This window comes from Suncus etruscus, chromosome 7, assembly GCF_024139225.1.
Source record: "Suncus etruscus isolate mSunEtr1 chromosome 7, mSunEtr1.pri.cur, whole genome shotgun sequence".
NCBI classification, from domain to species: Eukaryota; Metazoa; Chordata; class Mammalia; order Eulipotyphla; family Soricidae; genus Suncus; species Suncus etruscus.
Window position 1 is genome coordinate 119,149,572 of NC_064854.1, and position 17,041 is coordinate 119,166,612.

The 17,041-nt window shown below is 45.3% G+C and overlaps 1 protein-coding gene across 1 annotated transcript in view; it reads right to left on the minus strand.

The window, feature by feature from the left end:
• The window catches only part of SLC6A20 (solute carrier family 6 member 20), a 34,448-nt gene extending 22,600 nt beyond the window's left edge, over positions 1-11,848 (minus strand). The window contains exons 1-3 of the mRNA XM_049777351.1: positions 11,594-11,848; positions 2,516-2,656; positions 432-523 (exon numbers count right to left, since the gene is read on the minus strand). Coding sequence (XP_049633308.1) covers positions 432-523; positions 2,516-2,656; positions 11,594-11,726 — 366 coding nt within the window. The 5' untranslated portion in view covers positions 11,727-11,848. The remainder of the gene's footprint in view (positions 1-431; positions 524-2,515; positions 2,657-11,593) is intronic.
• Positions 11,849-17,041: the final 5,193 nt, after the last annotated feature.

Here is a 17,041-nt window from a genome sequence, read left to right on the forward strand (position 1 = left end):
CTGCTTGATGGGGTCAGATCAGAGTGGTTACACCTTCCTGTCTGGTACTTTTCCAAGGAGGTGGAATGACCTGGGTGGGGCTGACTGGGAAGCCTGCATGTTGACAGCCTAGTCTGCTGACATAGGTCATTTACTCAAGTATTCTGAGCCCCAAAGGGTCAAGGTTGTGGCCAAGAACACAACCTCTCTGTGCCAGAAAGCACAGAGTGGGGCTCACCCAACAGCTCTCTCCACAGGTTACCCCCTATGCTCATAATGCAGCAGTTCTAAATATCCGGGGAACCCTGTGGGAGTTGTGGGTATATATCCTAAGTATACACACATATTACTACATGCATAAGCTGGCTGACAACTGCGGGTCTCTTCCAGCCCTTCCTTGACCCTCTGCCTACACCCCTGCCACCTGCCCTCTCCCTCCTGGCCTCACTCACCTGGAAGGAGTGGAAGAGGTACCAGAAGGCCCAGGCATTGATGACATTGTAGTACATGGAGAGGAAGAAGGAGACCACCACACTGGCGACACCTGCGGGGAAGAGAGGGGCCCTGAGTACTGCTTCTCTGCCAGTCCCTGTTGTGGGGGCTGGAAGCCATGGAGAAAGCACTTTCTAAAGATGATTCATTTTTCCTCTCTAATTATATTTTCAGGGACAGAAGATTGGCAGCTTTGCTAGGCACTCACTATGTTAAGTATATGCTTTAGATTCTCCATGTCCTTTAGGTGTCTTAGTTTGTGGGGGGCTATACCTAGTAGCACTCAAGGCTTATTCCTGACTTTGTGTTCAGGAATTACTTCTGGAAGGGCTCAGGGGACCATATGTGGTACCTGAGAATAAATGTGTGTTTGCTTTGTGCAAGACAATTTCTCTACCTACTGTACTATCCCCTCCAACCCAACTTCCTGTGCTTTAGACCCACACAATAATGGAGTGAGTGGGTCTTATTATCCTTATTTCACAGAGGGGAAATTTAAGGGGGAGAGTTTGCCCAAGACTACGGGCTGCTAAATAGCCAGGACACAGACCTGGCTATTACCCCCAATTACCCCTGAGACCAAAACTTCCTCCTTGATATTGATATGGCAAGTATTGGCAAATGCGGCAAGACAAAACAAGTATCCCTTCCCCCAGCTACTCTCAAGTTGGCTGTTAAACATTGACTGGCACCACTTGGCACAAACATCTGGTCTCTGTCCTATTACCCACATGGATTGCCTCGGAGAAACCTGCTGCGGTCACTGACTTGGGCAGGCTGAGAAACCTGGCACCTCCGCCTTATAAATGAACAGCCATTCAGAATGGGAAGGCGGTTCCTTCAGGCTCAAAGGATCTGTGAGGCCACTGCTTTCTTCCGCATCGAAAACCAGGCTACATAAAGGCTGCCTTGTCCTGGAAACTTGCTGTGCCTGTCTTCTTGCCTAGGGCCAGACTATGGCCATTGCTAGTCAACGTTCCTCCTGCCCACAGAGGTAGTTCTAGAGGGGGAAGCCGTGCATGGCAGGTGCCCATAACATATTTTATGGGGAGTAGAAGAGAGGAGAGGCTAAGGAGGCCTCCTTCGTGCCATCTGGTGCACCATAGCTCCTATGAACGGGAGCTATTAGTGTTTTCTCCCATAATTCATAATGTTCTGAGGATTAAATGAGCCCATATACATAGTCCATCTATGCTAGTCCCAGCACACTGTAGCTGTTCACTAAAAAAAAAAATAGAGACCTTCTAATGAGTTGTGAGCACAGAATGGTTCCATTAGTTTCCAAATTAGTTACTAGTCTTTGAGTAATAATCAGGTAGCTATTTCTCTTTCACAAATCAGCAAACTGAAACTCAGAGGAGAGAAACACGATGCCATCAGTTCCTTAGAGTCATGAAGTCAGTCCACCATGGGGCTGGAGCAAAAGTACAGCAGGTAGGGTGCTTGCTTTGCACATAGTTGACCTAGATTTAATCCTTGGCAACTCTTATGGTCTCCTGAGTACTAGCCAGGAGTGATTTTTGAGTGCAGAGCCAGGAAGAAGCTCTGAGCACCATTGGGTGTGGCCTAAACCAATTTTTTTTATTAGTTTGTTTAAATGTTATTCTTGTGAGGCTGTGACTGCTTCAAAGATCTTTATGAATCAAATAGAAACTGGAAATCTGTGGTTTTTCAATTCTGATAGAGACTTTAAGTTATAATAGTTCCATGGGTTGGTTATCCTCATGGAACTATTTATTTTTACTTTTTTGACATAAAAATCTTTATTTAAGAACCATGTTCATAGTGTATATTTTGTTTATGACTGAAACCCACATACCATTTTTAAAAAAATTAAGAAAATTAGTCTCTTAGTTCTATGGCATTCCTTCTAGGTTAGTCATTTGCTCCATTTGAGGTCTGTCTTGCTGATTTGCCAAATCAGACCACTGATTTGCCAGTGGACTCCCATCCATCCAACCTGACTGCCAGGATACAGTATGGTGGTTTCCAAGTGGGTCCTAGACTGGAGAGTCCAGTCCTAGACTGGAGAGTCCTCACTTACCGACACCACTAAGATAGGGGCTGATGGTCCGCCAGGCACCAATGCTTCCTTGCCGCATGCGCTGACCAACGGCCAGCTCCATGTACAGGAGTGGCATTCCCTCCACGATGAGCATGATGATGTATGGCACCAAAAAGCTCCCTGTAGAGGGGCAGGCAGAGAAAGAAGGGGACAGGAATTTAGGTTCAAGTTAAACCCAACCCATGCAGTGGCAGAGAGTAAGGAATGGATACAGAGCAATAGTACAACTGGTAGGATGTTTCCCTGGCAGTCAGCTAACCCAGGTTTGATCCCTGCACCCCATAAGTTCCCCTGAGCCCATCAGAAGTGATACCTAAGTGCAAAGTTAGTTTGAAGTATTCAGCAGTGACAGTGGAGCCTGTCCAGGTCCTCCACCCATTTCCTTAATAATAGGTGCCTGACAGCCTTTTGCAAGGGTAGAAATTCAGCACATCAGTAACTTCTGTTACCTGTATCAGCCAACTAGCCAATGATCATTGTCAACTACAGTCCCAACCATCCAGACGCACCCAATCCATAGATTTGCAAGGTTATTATTTGCAAATACTGATGCTAGAACAAGACAGAAAAAATTAAATTTAATTAAATCTTCATGTCTATGAAACACTACAATTTATAGGAAAAAAACCCACTTCTTTTGTCTTTTCTTGTCCTGTTTGACTTTTATCTCTTTGATATTCTAACACCGAAAAGCATACTTCTCAGGAAGAAATTTTATGCACTTGGGTTAGGCAAAGATGTCATAGAAGAATAACCTGTGAACTAAATGAATGATAAATGTATTCTAAAGACATGGTCTGTGAAAGACAACATTAGAATAAAGAAACAAGGCAGACACTGGGAATGAATATTAGTCAAACACAGCTGACCAAGACTAGAGACAGCTTGCAATTTTTGAGATAGAAATTTCATATATCTTGAGGATACCTAAGAATGAATGAAAAATAAATATGGATGCAAATCTGAACAAACCACAGAGAATAGAGAACAATCTAGTTCTATTAATTTTCTTTTGGCTTTTGGGCCACACCCGATAGCACTCTGGGGTTACTCCTAGCTCTACATTCAGAAATCGCTCCTGGCAGACTTGGGGGACGATATGGGACACCAGAGATTGAACCCAGGTCTGTCCTGGATCAGAAGGCAAATGCACTACTGCTCTACGATCACTCTGGCACCTTTATTAATATTTTTGACTTTATTTAAACACAATATTTTACAAAGTTGTTCATTATATAGTTATTTTGGGCATTCAACGTTCCAACACCAGTCTCAGCACCATTGTGATCTTCCCTTCACCATTATCCTAAGTTTCCAAACCACTCTCCAAACCTGTCTTCTTAGCAGGCACAAAATGATTTATCTTACATTAATTGTTACAATAAAATAGCTAATGGAATTATTGAAGAAATAGTTTATTAAAAGAAAAATTGTGAAAATTGTTATTATCTCACAATGGGATAAAAAAAAATCATTGCCTGTGAGTTTACCAAGCTATTTGTGCTAGTTCAGTCTTCCATGTTATTGTTTATGTTTATTGAACTTATTGTCTTCTTTCCCATATAATTTGTGTATGTTCCTCCTGGGTTTCCATGACTGTGAAATTTGGGAATGTTGCAAAGCCACATAAGTATGACCTTGCACTACAGGATCTGTAGAGCTGGGCTGATAAGTCAGTGGGTTGACTTGGCTTGCATCTCTTCTAAGATTGGTTGGTGAAGCTGTGAAGCTGGACCATTGTTTATATGGCAGTGGGATATGGGTGTGGCTACTGGGGCTTCTGGCACTACAGGGGGGTAGAGGGAGGTTGCCAGTTCCCACCCTGAGAAGACCTCAGAGTTCTCAACTGGGAAACTTGAAATTTTTTTTGTCTGATTGGCATATCTGCAGAGATTAGTCATGAAGCAGTGAAGTCAGGCCCTTTGCTCAGGGATCATTCATGGCGGGGCCTGGCAGACCATAATGGATGTTGAGGATCAAACCAGGGCCAGTCATGTGCAAGGCAAGTGCTTTACCTGCTGTACTATTTCTCTAGTCCAAATATATTTTAATTTTGGGGCCAAAGGGATAGCACAGCAGTAGAATGTTTGCCTTGCATGCAGTTGACCCAGGATGGACCCAGGTTCGATCCCTGGCATTCCATATGGCCCCTGAGTCTGCTAGGAGCTATTTCTGAGCACAGTGCCAGGAGTAACTCCTGAGCACAACCGGGTATGACCCAAAAAACCCCAAACATATTTTAATTTTTCAAAGAAAAAATGTGTTCCTGTGACTTGGGGGTATTTTAATTTATGGAAAATTTCCATTTTATCTGTACATTCCCTCCTTTTTCCAACTCTAAATTGAATGATATTGAACATATAGTTTGTATAACCCCAAATACACACAGTTAATTCTAGAGCACTTTGCTTTATTATTTTCCTAAGACCATAATCCAAGGCCCTTCAGATTAGTTTCTATGGGAGCCTTCCTCTCCTTCAGTTTCTTAGCCCCCACAGTCCTGGCTGGCCTTTTGTCACACATAGCTGGGGATCCCATAGTGTTTTCTTTTTCAACAGGAAATATCTGGGTCCCTAAATCTCTGGAGTGTTGGTTGGTTCACCTGTCAAGATCTAGATTCATCGTTGCCACAGCCAGGAACATTTCTGGGGATTCTTGGCAATGTGATCCTTCTTCATTATGATCTCAACCAAGCTTCTAAATAGCCCTTGATGAAAAGAAACTCTTTCTGATCAGCACTGAAGTCCTGTTTTCTTATTCATGCCATCCTCAAGGGGGATCATTAGTCACCTCCTCTGTAAACCATGCCTCTGACCATAGTCCTTGGCAGGCCACAGATAAGTACTTGATGAACACTGACTGAATGGATGAGTTAAGAGTCTAGGAGTGAAAATTGGCTATTGTTTAATATCTGTGCTCCTTCCTATTTGAGTAAGAATATAGGTTGTGATTTCCAGTCCAGTGTCCAGCAGGGACTCCAAGGAGCCTTTAAACTTCAATTGTCCCCCTTACAAACCAACTCAATCAGGATTTGGGGGTGGGGAGATTCAGATCCCAGGGTCAAACTCCTGACATTGGGGTTGGGGGTGGTGATGAAATGGCTTCTCTATCTACAGTCCTGACGAGGGGTTCTCTCACTGAGGCCTCACTCTTTTTCACTCTCTTCCCACAGCAGGACAGCAGGGCAGCCAGAGAAGAGTCCATAAGAGGCTTTGAATTATGGAGAAGCTTCAGGAGGGGGTGAAATCAGGGAGGTTGGGGAGCATTGGGGCGGTGGTCAAAGTGGACAGGGTCAAAGTGGCCCACTAGGGAGTGTTACAGGCGGGTACTGCAGGTACTCTGTCAGAATCCTCCAAGGCAAGGTGGTGGCCACAGATGAGTGTTGAGCACATGGAGAAGGAAATCCCTGTGTTCAACAGCTCAGGAGTTGGGGCACTTGAGAGGGCTGAGCCTCCCTGTGCTGCCATTATCCCAGGAAAGGATGCTGAGGAGGCCTGAGAGCCTTGTTCATCTACAAGCTTCCTCTTTAATTCTAAAGTGGAGGACAGCAGTCACTGGGGATATTATGCAGAGTGCCTGGAATCTCTGCACACTCTGGCTTAGACGAGGTGACTGGCAGCTCTGCTGGTACAAGGATGGTGCTTTAAGACGCAGGCACCCTGGGGAACATGCTAGTTTCCCCCAAATGCTGAGGTCACTTTGGAAATGATATGTCTTTTCTTGACTATTTCTTTTTTTTTTTTATTTGTTTTTGTTTTTGGGCCACACTCGGTGACGCTCAGGGGTTACTTCTGGCACTGCGCTCAGAAATCACTCCTGGCTTGGGGGACCATCTGGGACGTTGGGGATCAAACCAGGTCCGTCCTGGGTCAGCTGCATGCAAGGCAAAAGCCCTACTGCTGCGCTATCGCTCGGACCCCTCTCCTTGACAATTTCTGAAAGTCACACTTCTGTCTTACCTAGGAGTATTGTGGAAGCAGGAGGCCAGAGTATGCATATACATAGACACACACACACACACACACACACACACACACACAGCCTGTCATGCAAGTACATATACACATAGGAATGCAAAGCCAGAATGTGAGTGCATAGACATATAGGCACACACAGTTGGACCTACTGGCATAAACAGATTGTATAAATGTGCATTCTTGTACATGGATACTCACACAGACACAGCCAGCCTTACATATACAGACATACAGTCTTGGGTTCTCCTTGCCACGCAGTTCTCCTCCATGAGTTATTTCCACTAGGTCAGCCCTTGGCAAGAGGCCTTCTTGCTCTGTGGTTTCATATTCACTCCCCCCCCCCCGTTGGGTAACCACTTTTGTGGGGCACATAAAGTGCTGTGCAGAGTCTGTTCTGAGATGACCTAATGGAGCTTAGTCTCCAGTCTTGAGTGGCCCTGAAGGGTGGAGGCTGGCAGGATGCTAAGCTGATTGACACTGGTTCCTGGAGCAGTCATGTGTCTATCCTGTCCAGGTTCTGAGCGTGAGGACATGAGGCATGTTCAAAACCTGCCACAGCAGGAGCTGTCCATGATGGAGATTGCAAATGCTACATTGCTGGTGTCTCCTCTTCTGCCCAAACCCAAATGTGCACTAGGCATAGCACACACCACTCTGAGCATCTGGAGGCCTTGGAAGGGCACAGGGAACAAAAAGTCCCTCTAAAGCAGTGGTCCTCAAACTATGGCCCGAGGGCCACATATTGTATTTGTATCTGTTTTGTTTCTTCATTGCAAAATAAGATCTATGCAGTGTGCATAAGAATTCGTTCATAAGTTTAGTTTTTACTATAGTCAGACCCTCCAATGGGGTCTGAGGGACAGTGAACTGGCCCCCTGTTTAAAAAGTTTGAGGATCCCTACGAGGGACCCACAGCAGCAGCACAGATGAGGGATTAAGAGACCAGTCTTCCTGCAGGTTTGTCTCAGCATCCCTGGATGGGTGCAGACTCCCGTTCACAAGGAGAAGCTCAAAGCTTCAGAATCAAGGAGAAGGCAGAGTCTGAAAGGGCAATGACCCACAGGTCATCAACATCTCCAGACAGCCATTCACCTTTTACAGTACAGATCTCACAGCAAAAATAACTAAAAGAAAGTAATCCAGATTCCTACCAGCCACAAGATTGTTCTGATTTGTTTCCCAATTTGAGCCCAGGAATATGAAAACTGATCACAAATACAATAAATGAGGGGCCAGAGAGGTAGCATGGAGATAGGGCATTTGCCTTGCATGTAGAAGGATGGTGGTTCGAATCCCGGCATCACCTATGGTCCCCTGAGCCTGCCAGGAGCGATTTCTGAGCATAGAGCCAGGAGTTACCCCTGAATGCTGCCGGGTGTGACCCAAAACCAAAAAAAAAAAAAATTACAAATACAATAAATTAATCTAGCTGGCATGGTTATTTTTCACACATTAGCTGTCTGATTGTTTTCTTTATGCAAAATCCTAGACTTTGACATGGTTGCCAGGACAGACCTGCTGACCTTTTCAAGAAGAGATTCTGGGTGGCTCCTGGGTGCCTTCTGTCCTTAGGCCTGTGGTTGTGTGTAGAGATGGCTGGTACCTGGAATGTAATCTTCCGAATTAACATTCCTCCTAGGGGCCTGGCCCCAGGGAGCAGGAAGGGAAAAGGACCGCCCAGCTACTTTAGAGCCCCAGGAAATGAGCCCAGACCCCTAATCCCTTTGATTCTGGGAAGTATTTTGGCACAGTGAAGCTCTAAGGTTTATTTAAGGGCTTTGTTTGTGGGGGCAGAGGGTCAGAGTCTGCTGAGAAGGAAGTTAAATACCCCTCTTGAGCCTTTTATGATACAGATGGTTTACGCCAGTGTTAGGTAAGAGTGTGAGTAAGTGCAACAGCAGCATTGAATAATAATTGTTACACCACTAAAGGCTCAAGGAAGTCACCGGCTCTTTGTCATACCAGGCCCTGATTGGTCATACAACCAGTATTTTAAGATGTCTAAATCTACCACTGCACAAGCAGGGTCAGTACTTGATTAGAAAATGCTGAACAAGGCATGTTCTTTTGACCACTTGTAGACAGGAAGTGGGGACAGTAGGGAGAGTGACCAAGGGAAGGAAAGGTTGACCCAGCCTGGTGGAGGAATGGAGCTTCTCAGGCTAACAAGAGCAACTCAATGTAGAGGAAACAGCATATGCCAAGTGTAGAGGCAGAGAATCTCGAAGAATAGTGGAGAGACTGGGAAGATAAATGGCAGGAAATGGGATGGAAATAGGCAGATATTGGGAAGGCAAATCCCTGCTGTGTCATATATGTTGCTTGATCTTTATGTGATAGACACAAAGAGTCATCTACTCACACATTGAGCCATCTACTCAATACTTACTTGTTCACCTGACTTAGCCATCCATGTATCAGTCTATCAGGGGTCCTCAAACTTTTTAAACAGGGGGCCAGTTCACTGTCCCTCAGACCATTGGAGGGTCTGACTATAGTAAAAACAAAACTTATGAACAAATTCTTATGCACACTGCATATAACTTAATTTGCAATGAAGAGACAAAACAGATACAAATACAATATGTGGCCCGCGGGCCATAGTTTGAGGACCACTGGTCCATCTATCCATCCACCATCCAATCATTCATCCATCCTCCATCCAGCCATGCATCCACTCACCATCCATCCATATACACATCCATCTCTTCAACCAAACATGCATCCATCTACCTCCTGCTTTCCTTCCTCCATCCATTCATCTGATCACCAATCCCTGGTCTGTCCAGTGTCCATGTATCTATCAACCATCAACTATCTGTCTATCCACCCAAGTAGTCAAAGTATCCTCTGTATTAGTCATAAGATTCCTCTTTTTTCCTGGTGTCCTGGTAGTTTCCCCAGCAGCTACTTTTATATAATCTGTCAAAACTGTGCCACAGGTGATGGCGCTATTAGAAACAAGGAATAGATGTTCACATGAGATTAAGGCTGGTTGGATAATGCTAACACAGGAAGGTTAACTGAGCACAGGAACTCAAAATCTCTTTCTGACAATTTCTTCAAAAGTCAGTTATGAAGCTATAGAGCATATAACAGTGCATGACCTTCCCCTAATTACGATGTATTTATGCTCTGCAATAAAAATAGAATCAAAATAAAACATGTATCTTTGAAAAGATGTGAACTAACTTTTTGTGGAATTTTTTTTCAGCTGGTGTGGCAAAAGAGTAGTATTTTAGGTCATGGTTTTAAGTGGGTTAAATTTTGTGAATGCAAAAAAAGTTTTGTAAATGCCTTGATCAAACATCTTGCATTGTCCTTTATGTTGAATAAATAATTTATGGTGTTTATAAATTATGATGACTATAAAGGGCATCAAACATGAATACTTCAGGGTAAGCAGCCAGAGGTAACTATTTTTGGCAGACTTGGTATATATTTTCCCTATTTTCTTTTTTCTACATCTTTTAAAACATAACACAGATCACTGTTTTAAACTTCCCCTACTTAACATGTGACAGGAGAAACACATATATACAATTTTACGGAAAAACTCCATCTCAATGGCTGCAAAGAGAGACAGATAGATATACAGCTGATCCAAGTTTATTGAACCAATCCAGTCCCATTAGCTGGGAACTCAGGAAGCTCCCAGCATTCTTCTGTTCTTATTAAAAGCTTAACACTGGGGGCTAGAGAAATAGCACAGCGATAGGGCGTTTGCCTTGCACACAGCCAATCCAGGACAGACAGTGGTTCATCCCATCTCATTCCATATGGTTCCCTGTGCCTGCTGGGAGTGATTTCTGAGCTCAGAGCCAAGAGTAAGTAACCCCTGAGCTTGACAACAGGTGTGACCCAAACACAAACCAAAAAAAAAAAACAAAAAACAAAAAAAAATAGTGTAACACTGGGGGCTGGAGTGATAGTACAGTGGTAGAGTGTCTTGCACACAGCCAACAGAACCAGTAGGTATCTCATATGATCTCCTAAACTTGCCAGGAATAACTTTTTTTGAGCTCAAAGCCAGGAGTAATCCCTGAGTGCCGATGAGTTTGGCCCCCAAACAGAAACAAAACAAAAAAGTGGACCGCTTATTTTCTACCTGTTGCCAGAATTCTAACACTTTCCTTTAGGTAGAATTCAATAAATGGAACTACTGTGACAAAAACTTTTTGTCTGTTAATGCTTGAGACTTTGATCCCTGTTGTCACTTTGTCCCCCAAAGGGACACTTGATCTTTACAGAAATCCCCAGCCAAGAAAGACAGAGGATTCCCTGGTTCTCAGGCTGTGAACCCCATGGTCCTTTGAGCTTGTCTGGCTCTCAGAGAAAACATTAAAAAAAAAAAAAGGCAAATAAATAGCAAACACCAACCAAATAAACAAAACCAAAAACCCAGAATGATCTGTGTTTCCCACCTTCTGTGGTTCCAAAGCCAAAACCACTTTTTCATTAATATATATATATATATATATGTATATATATGTATATATATAAATTAAAAAGCTCAAAATCCTTTGGAAACCTGTTTCAGGTAAAGCTGTCGGGAACACGTTTCGTCTCTGAATTGTGAAACAAGTTACTGTCCGACCAGATGCCTTCTTGGAAGCAAGTGTTGGTAGCAGACAACGCAAAAGTCTCTCCTTCCGCGGGAAATTGATGCGTGCTAGGTGTGTGTGTGTGTGTGTGTGTGTGTGTGTGTGTGTGTGTGTGTGTGTGTGAACGCGGACAGTGCCATAGGGAGCAGGTGGCACGCAAGCTGGGTGGCCGTGGGGATGCGCAAAGCTGGGGGTGCCAACTTTTGGACAAGTACTTTTGGACAAGTACTTTGGCCGCAGCCTGAGCTGCCCAGAGTCCCCGATTCCCGGCTACACAAATGGGGGACACCACTTAGACACTTTCCTTTAGCAGGACCTGAGCTCTGGACCCCCTTCCCAGCAAGCAGCCCCCCAGAACAGCGGGCCCCGCAGGGAAGCGCACCGGAGCGCGTGGCGCACTAGCCAGACGCGCGCGCGTCCTAAGCAAGGTGCAGCCGCCTGGAAGCGAGAGAGAGAGCGAGGGAGCGAGCACTCACCCCCGCCGTACATCTGGCACAGGTAAGGGAAGCGCCAAACGTTGCCCAGGCCCACGGCGTAGGAGATGCAGGCGAAGACGAACTGCAGCGGGTTGGACCAGAGCGGTCGCGCCTTCGCCTTCGCCTTCTCCATGGCTGCGGAGCCAGGCGCACGCCGGGGTCCCGCGGTGTGTGTCCCTCGGTGTCCAGTGCACGCTGGTGGCTGGATTTCGGCGCTCAGCCACCTCCGGGCTCCGTCGTCCCGCCCCGGCTCGGCCTGGGGGTGGCCCCAGAGGCGCCTCTGGGGGCGGCCGCTCTCCCGCTTTTTAATTGCTAATCTCATTAACGGCGCGCCCGTTGGAGGGGCGAGGCTGGTAAATGGATGACGGCGAGCCCCACCCCATCCCGCCAGGCTGCCGCAGCCCGCAAGGCGCCCGGGATTTCCAGATGCGGGCCGGCGGCACCCCTGGGTGATTGCCGCTGGACAGTGAGTGGTGCCTGAAAGTGGGCTGTGCGGAGTGCTTTGGAGAGATCAGGTGCCTCGGACCACCCACCTGTCTCTCTGATCCGGTCTCCATAGCGTGCCCGACTTTGGGGACAGGGTTGTGGATCCCACAAATGACTCCAAAAGTCCTTGAGTGATAGCTTAAAAGCGCACTGGGGAAAAAAATTCTTTTTCTTACTGTTTTGGACCTACAGAAAGACAGGTTGTTATTATATTATGATGCTGCTGCTGCTGCTGCTGCTGCTGCTGTTGATGATGATGGTTATACCCCGTGCTGCTCAGGGGTCACTCCTGGCTCTGTGCTCAGAAATCGCTCCTGGCCCGCACGGGGGGACTATATGGGATGCAGGGAATAGAACCACCGTCTGTCCTGGATTGGCTGCGTGCAGGGCAAACACCCTGCCGCTGTGCTCTCTCCAGCCCTACAGAAAGATAGTTTTATAAACCTCTTCCTTGTCCATATAGAAATTGTCAGACACTCATAGACCATAGCCAAACTGACCAAAAGAAAAGGGTTTAGGGCCAGAAAGATGTTACTAGTAGGGCAAACTTGCCTTGGTACAAGGCATCCCATATGATCACCTGAGCCTGCCAGGAGTGATTCCTGAGCCAGGAGGAACCTCTGAGCACTGCTGGGTGTGACTCCCAAAGAAAAGTAAAAATCAAAGGGAGGTTATCAGTTCTGGAGGGGAGTTAGGATACAGGGTTCTTTTCACAGGAGCAGAGTGCAGAGGCCTGAAGAAAGAGGGGAACCCGTACCCCATTCACACTTGGAGAAAAACCACCCAGGTAGAGACCCCTTACTCTTCTCCCTTGGGCAGGTCCCACTTGGTCACTAGGTACCAGACAGAGATTGGCATTGTAGTGGGGTCTGGAATCCAAATCAAGCGATTCAACTCACTCTTTGTCAGTCTTGCAAGGTGATTTGGTTCAGGGCACAACGACATTGGATAATTATAGAGTCAAGTAGGATCCGACTTTGAATCTCAGCCTGTGTGACGGCGGCATAATTGGCCTAACTCTTCCGAACTTCGATTTCCTCATCTGTAATGGGCTAAGCATAGGCCTTCTGCCCAAGGGTTCATTCACTCATTGGAAACACAAGTGTTACTACTATCTGACACAGAATTTGTATTAGAATATCATTTCCCAACTGGAGGCTCCCTTTGCCTTCCAGGATGTTCCAAGGGGACATCAGGCTAAAGTCAAGTTAAGGGAGTTGGGGGTGGGGTCAGGGATAGGAATAGGGGACCAACCAGTAGGATGGAGGAAGAAAAACCCACAAGGTTGGAAGGAGGCAGGTCACAGTCAGAAAAAGGCTTAAAAAACCTGTACTTCGGGGGCTGGAGAGATAGCATGGAGGTAAGGCGTTTACCTTGCATGCAGAAGGTAGGTGGTTCTAATCCCGGCATCCCATATGGTCCCCTGAGCCTGCCAGGAGGAACCCCTGAGCACTGCTGGGTGTGACCAAAAAATTAACAAACAAAAAAAACCTGTACTGGGGGCCCAGAGTGATGGAGCAGGGCCTAAGGCATCTGCCTTGTGCATGCTAGCCTAGGATGAACCAAGGTTTGATCCCCGAGTGTCCCATATAGTCCCCCAAGCCAGGAGCGATTTCTGAGTGCATAGCCAGGAGTAACCCCTGAGAGTCACCTTGTGTGCCCCCCAAATAACAACAACAACAACAACAACAACAACAACAACAACAAAAAAGCTGTACTAAGGGCCAAAGCGATAGCACAGCAGTAGAGATTTTGCCTTGTAGGCAGCTAACTCAGGATGAACTGTGGTTCGATTCCTGGCATTCCACATGGTCCCCTGAGCCTGCCGGGAGCGATTTCTGAGCATAGAGCCAGGAGTAACCCCTGAGCATCACCAGGTATGGCCCAAAAACAAAAAACAAAGCAAAAAAAAAAAAACTGTACTAGAGAACATTTTATTTCTTTTTGTTTGTTTTTGGATCATACCCCAGGATGCTTGGGACTTACTCTTGGCTCTGCACTCAGGGGTCACTTCTGGTAGAAATCAGAGGACAAATCGGGAAGCCAGACTCTGAACCTTGGTCATCTGCATGCAAGGCAAGTGCCCTACCCACTGAACTATTACTCCTACACCAAGAACATTTTTCTTTCTTTGGGACACACTCCACAGTGTGGCATTTTTGGCAGTGCTGGGGGATTAGTTTGTGCCAGAAACCAAAGAAGGGTTCCTTTCCATTTAATTCTTTTCTTCCCACACCTTCACTTCCAGTGATGATTGATACAAAAGCCAGCAGTGTTGAGAGGATCATGCAATGCTGAGGGATTGAACATCCTCCAGTATGTGCTCCAGACTTGTGCAATATCTCCCCAGCCTATGCCTCCTATAAACTGAATGAATGAATAGATGACACATTTGATTCGAACTAAGGTCAGACTTTGAAGAGTGCCTGGTATATACATACGTAGAAAAGCCAAAAGGAAAGTGATGAGGGGCAAGGGATGTGGTTCAAGTGGTAGAGCGCATGCCTAACGGATGCAAGATGATGAGTTCAATCTCCAACACTGCATGGTCCCTGAGCACTGATGGTGTGTCCCAACAGGAGAAACTATTACAATTTTTTCCGTTTCCTTTCTTTATTATTTTGTTTTTGAGCAACACCTGAAATACTCAGAGTTCACTCCTGGCTCTGTGCTCAGGAATATATTCTTGATGGGGTTCAGGGGGCCATATGGGATGCTGGGGATTGAATTTAGATTACCAGGTACAAGGTGTGCACCCTACCCACTGATCTATAGTTCCTTTTTTCTTTTCTCATTTTCTCATGTTTTTTTTTGTTTTGTTTTTGTTTGTTTGTTTTTGTTTTGCACCACACCTAGTGGTGCTCGGGGCTTCCTTGGGGCTAGGGGACCATAGGGGATAGAATAATGTAGCCATATACAAGGCTAGGACCCTACCCACTGTACTATCTATCTGGCCCTAATGTGATTTTCCAACTTTGAGTCTAGAAAGTGTCTCTCTGACAACCTCTTGCCTCTTCCTCGTAGGAACCTACAGGCCAGGTATCTGTCCTCCAGGTTTATCTTCAGTTTTACATATACCAAATTGGATGCAGATGGTTTGTGCTCTTTGGTATCTAGCTCTGGCTTGAGATACTTACTGTTGTGTATGTGTAGTTCTAGGAGGCTTTCCCTCACAGAGCATTCCATGATGTCAGTATGGTATCTGTACACTGTATATTGATGCCTGCTTGTAAAATCTCTAGTTAGGGGCTATGATGATAAAGTTGTCATAAACATTCTAGCATGTGTGTGCAGATGAATAGACTGCTGGGAACTTTGAGGTGACAGGGTAGGTATGGGTTCAACTTTGCGAGCTATTGCCAACATGATTTTTGGAGTGGTTGTACCAGTTAATATCCTGATTAGAGTTTCACTTCCTTGATATTCTCAGCAATACTTTCGGCAATACTTTCTTGCTTGTTTGTTTTTGGGCCACACCCAGTGCTCAGGGGTTAATTCCTGGCTCTGCACTCAGGAATTACTCCTGGCAATGCTCAGAGGGCTATATGAGGTGCTGGGGGATCAAAGCTGGGTTGGCCTCATGCAAGGCAAATGCCCTACCCACTGTGCTATCACTCTGTCCCCAACATTTGTTTATTTTGTTTGTAAAGCTCTACGCAGTCTTGGGTATGTAGTAAAAGTTCATTCACTGTGGTTTGACGTTCACTTTTCTTTTTTGTTTGTTTGTTTTTGGCCACACCCACAGTGATGCTCAGGGGTCACTCCTGGCTCTGCGCTCAGAAATCGCTCCTGACTTAGGGGACCATATGGATGCTAGGAACTCAAACCCTGGTCTGTCCTAACTTAGTGCGAGCAAGGCAGATGCCTTACCACTAACGCCACCGCTTCAGCCCCATGATGCTCACTTCTTAATGACTAATAAGGCTGCTTTTCTTCCAATAGCTAACTGGGTCTTTAGCCAACCCACTTCCATGTTGTCTGTTCCGGCCTTTTGTAGGTTTTTAACTGTTGGGTCTATCTTTATCTATTAATTTATAGTCACTTGTTAAAATGGGCCTGTTGTCAGTGTGGTGGGATTTTTAGAAATAGGGAGAAGGTTTGGGCCACAGCTGGTGGTTCTCAGGGGCTAGTTCTGGTTCTGTGCTCAAGACTTTCTCCTAGTTGTGCTCAGAAGAGAGAAATCAGACTTCCCTATGCAAGGCCATCACACTGAAGCTCTCTGGCTCTGCTCTCAGTTCTGTGCAGTCCACATTTTTCTCACAGTCTATGCCTTCTCATTCTCCTGCTGTGTTTTCTGATGAGCAGGAGTTCATCATTTTAACAAAGTCCCAAGTTCATTCCATCAAGTCATTACATTTTTTTTTTGTCATTTCTTTCATTGCTTTTTGAATGTCTTATTTAGAAACCTCTCACTTCTCATCTCAAAGGCTGTGAAAATATTCTCAGGACCAAGATCCACAAAGTCAGGACTCTCAGTGCTGTCAAATTGGGCTACTTTTTAAAAACTTTTTAAATATATTACATTAAGATACCATAATTACCAAAGTGATTCATAATAGAGTTGCAGGCATAGAATGTTCCAACACCAATCTCACCATCCATGTTGACTTCCCTCTACTAGTGTTCCAAGTTTCCGACCCCCAAACCTAGGCTGCCTCTTTAGCCAGTACATTTTTTAATTTTTTTATTTAAAGAAAATGCATCCCATAATTCACATAACTGATCATAATACATTTGTTTCAAAATGATGGAAAGCAAAGTTATTAAAGATGGAAAGAAAATAGAAAGAAAAACTAAAAAAATAAAATGGAAGAGAAGAAAAAAGAGAAAGCTCAGCAGCAAGTATATTTGTGAAAATTATTGTATCACCAATAAAGTCATTAATACAGTAGCAGAAGGTTTAGTAAGCTCTTTTTTTTTAAGATAAGAGATAAAACACAATAAAAAGGTGTGTGTGGCACT